This window comes from Lucilia cuprina, chromosome 6 (genome assembly GCF_022045245.1).
Source record: "Lucilia cuprina isolate Lc7/37 chromosome 6, ASM2204524v1, whole genome shotgun sequence".
NCBI classification, from domain to species: Eukaryota; Metazoa; Arthropoda; class Insecta; order Diptera; family Calliphoridae; genus Lucilia; species Lucilia cuprina.
The window spans coordinates 37,364,095-37,374,346 of record NC_060954.1 but is presented as its reverse complement, the minus strand read 5'-3'; the positions used below and the strand labels follow the sequence as shown (position 1 = coordinate 37,374,346).

General features: G+C 30.9%; 1 protein-coding gene across 2 annotated transcripts; it reads right to left on the bottom strand.

Annotated features, from left to right (window-relative positions):
• Positions 1 to 2,749: 2,749 nt before the first annotated feature.
• Positions 2,750 to 6,441, bottom strand: LOC111685906. 2 transcript variants are annotated; one of them, XM_046955579.1, is made up of 8 exons: positions 6,027 to 6,440; positions 5,480 to 5,601; positions 4,996 to 5,409; positions 4,718 to 4,930; positions 3,940 to 4,231; positions 3,656 to 3,861; positions 3,424 to 3,586; positions 2,750 to 3,349 (listed from the first exon to the last, which is right to left on the bottom strand). In XM_046955579.1, exons 1-8 carry the CDS (start codon positions 6,235 to 6,237, stop codon positions 2,883 to 2,885), a joined length of 2,088 nt encoding a protein of 695 aa, XP_046811535.1. In that variant the 5' UTR covers positions 6,238 to 6,440; the 3' UTR covers positions 2,750 to 2,882. The 2 variants fall into 2 exon arrangements, with proteins under 2 accessions (XP_046811535.1, XP_023303950.2); XM_023448182.2 differs by having other exon boundaries at positions 3,656 to 4,231; positions 6,027 to 6,441.
• Between the last annotated feature and the right edge of the window lie 3,811 nt (positions 6,442 to 10,252).

Sequence of the window (10,252 nt, the reverse complement as noted above, 5' to 3'; positions counted from 1 at the left end):
CACTTTCTGGACATTGAATAATGATAACCGGATAATGGGTTCTTTTCATCTATTCAACTGGATCTCCGATATCAGATATCCGACCACTAACCCATTACCGTATGCCCTTATTGGCCCCTGAACGGTGTCAATACCTCAACTAAATGAAAACAGAAAACATGACTTTCGAAAATCTCATAAAAGCATTTTCAGTGATTTAATTTTTCTATCTTACGTCTACCATGCTTTGTTGATTATTCTGCTCCAGTGTTGTCACCTTTGCTAAGTGATATCCAGTTGAGAAACATTCAAAACTGTCAAAATACCGCCCATCATCTACACGAAGAAACGTAGATTGATGAATCCGAATCAAAGAACACAATTCCATCGGATTTCATCGGAAGAGTTATCTTAACTTTAGCATCACACAGTTAGATGCTTCCCCACGCTTGTCCGGAAGGATCTTCGTATACGAGCAGAAAATACTCAGTTATGTGCAGGATCCAATAGATCAGTCCTTGTAAACGACTGCTATAAACAACTTTCATAATGACACCATTAATTCTGCGGCTGCATTATACCGTATGAAAATCGTATTTGCAGACTCAGAAAAAAACCTGCCGCGAAAAACAACTATATTATAGATTTTTAGCTGTTGCTACAACAACAACTATATATATTTCTTTAAAATTTATTCCGAAATTTATATGTATACACTTTTGTGGGTCTGGACCAATATATCGATGAATGAACAAAATGTTAAGTTTTCTATGATTTCAAAGCTGCGTCTGAATACGATTCATTCTAAAACTAAAGTATCTTTCGCTTCTCTTCAAATCTGTATACCTCTGCTACGCTTATGTAAAATCTGATAATAATCTTTATAATATTTTTATACTAACCCACTGTGCTATAGAACAAACAAAATGAAATCTTTTTGCAGATTAAGGCTCTACTTCAAATGCATTATATTGCAGCATATTTCTGAGGTTTTTATAAAAAAATACAGAACAATGTATAAGTACAATAGACTAAACGGAAACAAAAGAAAATAGTAAAATAAAACAAATGATAAGAATTAATTTATATAGGTCCTTTGATATTAAATGCCATTTACAAAACCGCAAGTTATTTTTATTGAAAAGTTTTTTTCTTGACATTTATAATACGGGTGCGTTTTTTCTTTTATTTCCCATAACCAAGTGCGTTTTTTCTCCCACCATTCTTAAAGCCATTTGTGTTTTTTAGGATTAAAACTATAATAAAACATATAAGAAAGAAGGGCATGGCATGGCCGACTTGATGATACCATACACAAATTATGAGTACATGTAAAGTTCTACTATGAACGAAGTAAAATCAGCTCAATTACGAACCGATCCTTAGAAATTTTGGTACAGGGAATATTTACTATAAAATATTTACAAGTTTTAAAGCTTTAGTTTCAGAGGTCAATTTAATAGGCTTAGATTAAAAAAAAAAAAAATATTGTTAGATTAGGATGTATTCTTAAAGTTTATTTGTATTGTCGACACAAACGCATTATATCCTTTTTGCTACAAAAGTACAGGATATAATAATCACATTTTTCATTAAGCTAAGAAAAGACCAAGGAACAAGCAAGATCAGAATCATGACGACATTGATGAAGGACAAAAAGTTGTAGGACAATAAAAGATGACATAGACAAAATCAAGAAATTGTATGATGCACTTGTGGTTTGAATATGAGAAGGAGCACGACGATTATAATACTTTTATTGCTTATACTCTACTTAACTTTTTTCCACTTTACTTTCAAGAGTTTTTTCTATTACTTTTTACTGTTTGTCGTCGTTGGTTTTATTACTTAACCTCAAATTGCCACCGCCACTAGCTTTTTCCACTATTCTACCGTTCCTTTGCCACTTTTTTTTTTCATTTAAACCCATCATGCTCAAGTTGACAACATCAGGTGTTTGGTATTAGAGTAGAAAATTAAATTTTTGGCTTCGAGAATGAAATAAGAATGAAAATTATTTATACTTTTAGAAACTTGAAGAAAGTGTTTGTTTGAGTAATTCGTGATAAAAAATAAATTGTTACATAAATAATGAAATTGTAAATTATTTTCCTAGGACTCGACACTTCATCATCTATCTCCTTAGCTGGAGTGGGTAAAATGACATTGAAAATAAAGTCAATTTTGTATGTCATTTAAATGTTATTAAAACGAATAGCAGTTTATTAAGTAGAATGACTAAAATAAATGAATTTAATAGCAAAGTTCGGGATATCGGTTTCTAATTATAGATTGATGGATAGATAGATAGATAGATAGATAGATAGATAGATAGATAGATAGATAGATAGATAGATAGATAGATAGATAGATAGATAGATAGATAGATAGATAGATAGATAGATAGATAGATAGATAGATAGATAGATAGATAGATAGATAGATAGATAGATAGATAGATAGATAGATAGATAGATAGATAGATAGATAGATAGATAGATAGATAGATAGATAGATAGATAGATAGATAGATAGATAGATATCTTTTAAACCTCCTATGTCTAGGAAAGCTGTATTTATCTGCTAGGCCGATAACTTAATGCAAGGACACTTCGTGTAATCGTGCTGGGCTTTGGATAGAACGAACTTCAGAAGTTTTAAGTAGAGAACTTGAAGATTGGAACCTAAGCTGACCAATCTTACAAAATTAAAATAAAGTTTTATAAAGTTTTCATTTTCCACTTTTAAATAAACAATTACAGTTGTTTTTTTATTTCATGATTCTGTATATATATTTCATTTCTACATATACATACATATTATGTATATTAATATGTACAACATTATGATGTATAATTATAAGTTAAAAAATGCACATTTCTTTTTCTTAATAATCTGTTGTTTTAAAATTTTAAATACGTTATTAATGAACTCATTGATGGACATTTCATATCATCCGGCAACATGATTTCGTAAAAATAACGCTGTATAAATGTCCACGAATATTCATTCGATGAAGGATATGGTAAATTCAAAACACGATATATTTTCATGCAACAATCAAGAGCACTAATAAAATCTGGCATTTCATAGAGAGCCACATCGAAATGCACATAGATTTCATGGATATTGATATTGTTGTCACCCACAACTACAATGAGCGGCGTATAATCGGTGTGTATGTCACCGTATTTAATGGAAAACTCTTCACGTTTTTGATCCAAATCTTCGAGGGTATTTACACGTATGGCGAAAAGATCTACAGCTTCAACAATGGAAATTTTACGACGATTGCCCAAGGCATCACGATAACGAGCCATGGGTAGCATAATGGCATTAAGCAATACAGTTATTATGTAGTCTTCGGTGTCTAGAATTAATGTCAAATATGTTTGTTTAAACGTTAACTGGGCGAAATGGTAGTATAAAGGTTCCTTTACTTACCTTTGCCTGGTTTAGATTTGCATAAAGCAAATAGTCCTTTACACATGTCATCCTTTATATTGCCTTGATAGTAACTAAAAATCTTTTGTGCGAAAGTTTGCCATTTTTTATGCAAAGCAGTTGCCTTGTTGCGAGAAAATTTCAAACGGAAATCAATATCAAACTGAAAATAAATTTATGGATTACAGTATATTTGTATGTAATAGTTGTATGCATTTCTTTAAGCTCCTACCAATTCCATGCCTCTAGCATTAAGGTATTTTGGCCATTGTTGGAGTACATCCTTAATGGTAGAGTGTTCAACATCTTCCTGACGTGCCAAATATGTTTTAGACCACATCGTCTTAACATCATCCCAATCGAGTCCTTGGCAACGTAAAAAATTCTTTATGGCACTTATTGAAGTGTCATCAAGCTGTATGAGCTCTTGAAATTCATCTTCATTGAGATCAATTTGTGTATTGGCGCTATTACTATTATTGTTATTGCCACCATTATTATTATAATTATTAATACCATTGTTGTTGCTGCTGTTACTATTTCCCATAGTACTTGCCGATGTGCTTATAACATTTGCCGATGACATCATTTGTGTTGCTGCTGCTGCTGCTGTTGTCGATGCTGTTGATGTTGTTGTCATCATGGATGTTGTATCTTCTTGTAATGATACAACTGGCATTAATGTTGATTCCAAAGTAAACTCTTGGTGTATGTCTCGTACACGCATTCGCTTCAATGTGTTGTAGTATTTGGTATAGAGGCGACCCATGGGATTTCGTTTTCCTTTACGATTTATGAAATAGTAATCCTATTCAATTTAAAGTTGGAAAAGGGTGTAAAAGATAAAACTTTATTATTATAAATTTTCATCTTTTGAAAATGTGTGATTTTAACACTAGTAGAGGTATTCAATTATTGGCACATTGGTAGGGTTTCAGTATAGAAAACAATCGATATTCTTTATTATTGCAGATTTTAATAAAAACAATTGCCTATCTACATATCTATCTAACATCTATCTATCTATCTATCTATCTATCTATCTATCTATCTATCTATCTATCTATCTATCTATCTATCTATCTATCTATCTATCTATCTTTCTATCTATCTATCTATATCTATCTATATCTATCTATATCTATCTATCTATCTATCTATCTATCTATCTATCTATCTATCTATCTATCTATCTATCTATCTATCTATCTATCTATCTATCTATCTATCTATCTGTCTATCTATCTACTGACCTATCAATATCAACTAATACAAACGTCCAAATAACACTTACCCTTGACTCCTCTTCGTTGGGAAATATACTTATAATCATATCGACAATTTTATTAAAATCGGAAGAATGTAATTTAATCTCATGGGTAATAACATAATCCACTATACTCTGTATTAATTCATCGCGATGTTTACGCTCTAAATAGCCATTCTTTTGGTAAAAAGCTTTCATAACAGGTCCAAATAAAGATTCATCTAATAATTCATCGAGATTCTAAAACAAAAATACATTTTTACATAAACTAACTCTTTATAACACATTTTTTTAAAACCACTCACCAATTGCACATTTAAACGTGTCTCTCTTAATTCAACAGTAGTTTCGAACAACTTGGGCCGTTTCGGTTCCACATCAAATTCCATTTCTGTTGGTAATTCATCAATCATTTCTTGCAGAGAGGTGTCCAAATAGCTTGTATCCCTTTTAAAGGGTTTAATGGCATTTTGAAATGCATTATTTGTATTATTGCCACTGGTAGAGTTGGAAGTGGCAGCCATTTCTGGTGTTACCACCGCCGTTTGTGTGGTCGTTGTTGGTAACTGAGATATTATAATATTTGCTTGACTAGGTTTTACTGTATTTATAATAGTACCGGCAGTTGAATTATTCGCTGATACTGTTGGTTTTTCGGCGGCTGTAGCAGTAGGAGGAGTCAGTTTTTCACATTCTATTATTACATCATTTGTGCGGTACTGTGATTGCAAAATGGTTGGTTTACTTAATGTGGAAACTTTCTTAAATATTTATTTTTTTTAATCTTACCCTTTTACGTCTCCAGTTAAAAAGTTTTTCACGAAATTCGGCTCTGTGACCTACACTACGTATGGCTGTATTTATATCATCAACCGATAGATAACGTAAACTGCGATATGTTATGTCACAAACTGGAATGTAAAGAAATATGTAAATGGAATATTTTTTAAAACTGCATACATATTGAGCCTTTTTCACTTTTTTCAAGCTACCGAAAATGTAACACTATTTTACTAATGAACTTAGAACAATTGTTAAGTGTAACAATTTACCGATTCAATCAAATCAAAATTAGTGTACGTTATACTTTTTAAAAATAACGAATTCTTAATCTCATAACATTTTTCACATATAGAGGGCAGCATGTAACATACACGTTCAGCGTTTTATTTTGTTTATAAATCACCCTGTTATATTTCTTTGGTAAATTGACTACTCTCATGCATACACACAACCACACAAACTTTTCTATTTCGCAAAACAGCTGATTGCTGTAGTTTCTACAACTTTTGTGGTAAAATCAATAGAAGGACAACTAATTCCTAAATAAAGTTACCTTTTAAGAATGGATATAAAAAACTCATTTGGAATTTCTTTAGCAGCTTCCTCAGCATTGCATCATCGTACTGGCCATCAAAATCGACGGGATGTGTAGATAAAAATTCCGCTTGACCGGGATTTTGCTGTAACTGTTCTTGCTGCGGAGGCTGGCCATCGAAATGCGTATTTATATCGAGTTCTTCAATTTCCAAATACTCCTCTTTCATTTTAACTTTTATTTCACGTTCATGCACATTTGGTTTATTAACACTAATTATCTTAATTTTACACTCAATATTTGTAAGTAACCGCCTTTTTTAATCGTTTATTTAAATATTTTTTTAAATGCAATAGTAAATTTAGTTGTTTTTCTTTAGTTAATTTTTGGTAAAGTTCGTTTACCATGAAAACTTTATTTCTCTATTCTAATTCAGCTGTGGTAATTTTACATGCAATAGTTATTTTCTCTGTTTTGACACATTGTTGTATTGTGTTGTTGACAGCTGTTTATTGCTGTGCTATTGCGAGGTTGCCATATCTGGTATTTTTAAATCAGAATTTCTTGTTCGTTATTTTTAAATTTTTAGTGCCAAATATTTGTAATATGAGAGTGAGTGTTTAATAAATTATCTAAAGGGGATAGTATCAATTGTATACCTATTTTCATAACATTTGGTAGAGAGATTTTGGCTTGATTGTTAGTTTTGTACTTCTTTGTTGTACTAATTTTTTCAAGACAGTTAGCGTTAAAGTAATGGAGGTAGGGTCAATTATGAACCGATCCTCATATAATGAGGCGGACTATATATGGTGAGTAGGGTCAATTGTGAAACATATTTGTGTGGAATCCCATCGCCGTAATCGTATTTTTAATACAGTAACGAGCTTTTAAGCTTTTTTTGGGGACCTTTAATGGGGGATCGGATCAATAATGGACCGATCCTCGTATTATTTGGCAGAGAGATTTTGTTTTGTAAGAAACTTATTTTTGTCGAATTTCATCGCTATATGCTATACGCACAATTGGGACGAACGACACGTATTTTGGAATGAATTTTTGTCATCAGATATAAAACACAGTAAAGTATATGAAAATATACGCAACCAAAAAAATATTTAACAAAGACCCAACAAAATATATATATTCTGGGTCCTTGTAAAATTCTGACTCGATTAAGCTTTGTCCGTCTGTCTGTCTGTGTAAAACATTCTCACTTTAAAACTAAGCTAAGGATATCAACCAAATTCACCGAAAATATTTATTGTTATCCTAAGCAGTTTGGTATTGAAATCAGCAAAATCGGTTCACGACGTAAAAGGTTATGAGTAAAAATTTCGGACTGCCTCGAAAAAATTACGTTTTTTTCATAGTTTTTTAGCTCTTTTCTCAGAAACTACAAAAGATAATTCGATGAATTTTGACACACATTATTTTTTCTATCAGGAATCAAGTATGTTAAAAATCATGAAAATTGATTCAAAATTTTCCATAGCCCCCATACAAAGGTACATATCCAGGAAATAAGTTTATAACTTAAAGTTAATAACTCCCTCAAATATATCAGTATAAATACAAAATTTTGTACATGTAAATAAAAGTATTCAAAAAAACCGGTCTATTTCAAAAGCCGGTTTTCAAATAATTCGAAAAATTTAAATTTAAAAAAAAAACCGGTTTCGAATAAAAAAAACGGTTTTTCTTATTTTATTTTATACATTTTTTATATATTAACAAGGAATACAATATTTATAATACATTTACATGTATATGGTTTTATATTATAAAGAAGAAATTATTAGTTTTAAAATCATTTTTATAACAAAAATTCATTCTCAATAAAAAATTAACAAAAAAAATAAATCGAAATCAGGCATTTTTATACCCTTTACCACCATCAGAGGTGATAGAGGGTATATATAACTTTGTCATTCCGTGTGTAACACCAAGAAATATTCATTTGAGACCCAACAAAGTATATATTGATAATGGGCTAAATCGCTTGACATCGGGAAAAGTTATGAATCAATATTTGGAACAAACTCGAAAAAAACAAGTTAGAGTGCTATATTCAGCTGTGCCGAATCTTAAATACCCTCCACCAGCTACTTTTATGTTATAACTTTTCTAATTGATCAAATATTTATAGAAATAAGTTTTCTCATGTCTTTAATAGAAAAAATCCCAAAGTTAAATCTATTACAGTTCGACAATATATTGAACATTATAAATTTAATAATATGCATGTATGCATGTGTGAAAGATTTAGAGATTTTCAAAATACAAATACATATATAATTTTGTTCTACACAAACTGATAATACTCTTTCAATACGTTTAAAGTTCTTTTAGGGGCTGGACCTAGTATAGGAGAAATAGAAGTACTAATAAAACTAATATTTTTACCAAATTATGTATCAATAGCTTAATTTGGTAATAAGTAATGTGCGTTTAAGAGATTTTCGTTAAAGGACTTTGTATGGAAGCTATGATCAATTATGGACCGATCCAAAAAAAAAACTTTTATTGTAATATTTCTATATATAAGAGCAATATTTGTACCAAATTTTATATCGATATCTTAATTTAATAATGAGTTATGCGCGGTCCAATTATGGACCGATCGAAAAAAACTCTCATCGTAATATTTCTGTATATAAGAGCAATACTCTTACCAAATTTTATATCGATACCTAATTTTAATAATGAGTTATGTGCGTTTAAGTGATTTTCGGGAAGGGAACTTGTATGGGAGCTATGACCAAATATGGACCGATCCAAAAAATCTTTCATTGTAATATTTCTGTATATAAAAGCAATACTTGTACCAAATTCTATATCGATATCTTGATTTGCTAATGAGTTATGCGCGTTTAAGTGATTTTCGGTAGGGGACCTTGTATGGGAGCTATGACCAAATATGGACCGATCCAAAAAATTTTTCATTATAATATTTCTATGTATAAGAGCAATACTCGTACCAACTTTAATAAAGATATCTTAATTTAGTAATGAGTTATGCGCGTTTAAGTGATTTTCGGGAGGGGACCTTGTATTGGAGCTATGACCAATTATGCACCGATCCAAAAAAGCTTTAATTGTAATATTTCTGTATATAAGAGCAATACTTGTACCAAATTTTATATCGATATCTTAATTCAGTAATGCGTTATGCGCGTTTACACATTCTGATGTAATTTTCTCGAAAACTATGCAAGATAATTCCATAAAAATCGGCATACATTCGTTTCCGCACAAGAACTTAATTTCTGTGGAAAATCGCCAGAATCGGTCCACAATTTCATATACCTCCCATATAAAAGTACACATTCCCAGAAATTTGGTTTTTTGTTAATAACTTCCGTCGTAATGTCGATATCTTCACAAAATTTTAGAAGTTAAAATCTTATATAATTTATTCACAGGAAGATTTTTTTGGATGGGTCCATAATTGGTCATAGCTCCCATACAAGGTTCCCTCGCGAAAATCACTTAAACACACATAACTCATTACTAAATTAAGATATCGATATAAAATTTGGTACAATTTGGTACATAATTGGACATAGCTCCCATACAAAGTCCTTTTACGAAAATTTCTTAAACGCACATTACTTATTACCAAATAAAGCTATTGATACATAATTTGGCAAAAATATTAGTTTTGTATACAAAAATTCTATTTCTCCTATACTAGGTCGGTCCAGCCCCTAAAAGCGTTTTAACCGTATTTAAAGAGCATTATAAATTTGTGTTGAACAAAATTTTGTGTAGAACAAAATTATATATGTATTTGTATTTTGAAAATCTCTAAATCTTTCACACATGCATACATGCAAATTACTAAATTTATAATGTTCAATAAATTTTCGAATTGTAATAGATTTAACTTTTGGGATTTTTTCTATTAAAGAAATGAAAAAACTTATTTCTATAAATATTTAATCAATTAGAAGAGTAATAACATAGAAATAGCTGGTGGAGGGTATTTAAGATTCGGCACAGCCGAATATAGCACTGTAATTTGTTTTGTTTGTTATACCCTACACCACTATAGTGGGGAGGGTATTATACGTTTGTGCTGATGTTTGTAAAATACAAAAATATTGGTCCAATACCCACCTTAAAGTATACCGATCGATTCAGAATCATTTTTTGAGTCGATTAAGACATGTCCGTCCGTCCGTCTGTCCGGCTGGCTGGCTGTCCATGTAAACCTTGTGCGCAAGGTACAGGCCGCAATT

Coding starts and splice junctions, on each gene's coding strand:
- LOC111685906 (XM_023448182.2), bottom strand. CDS start 6,237: ATGAAAGAGGAGTATTTGGAAATTGAAGAACTCGATATAAATACGCAT. Junction 5,602..6,026: donor TTTATATCCATTCTTAAAAG/GTAACTTTATTT, acceptor TTTACATTCCAG/TTTGTGACATAACATATCGC. Junction 3,587..3,655: donor ATGCTAGAGGCATGGAATTG/GTAGGAGCTTAA, acceptor ATTTATTTTCAG/TTTGATATTGATTTCCGTTT.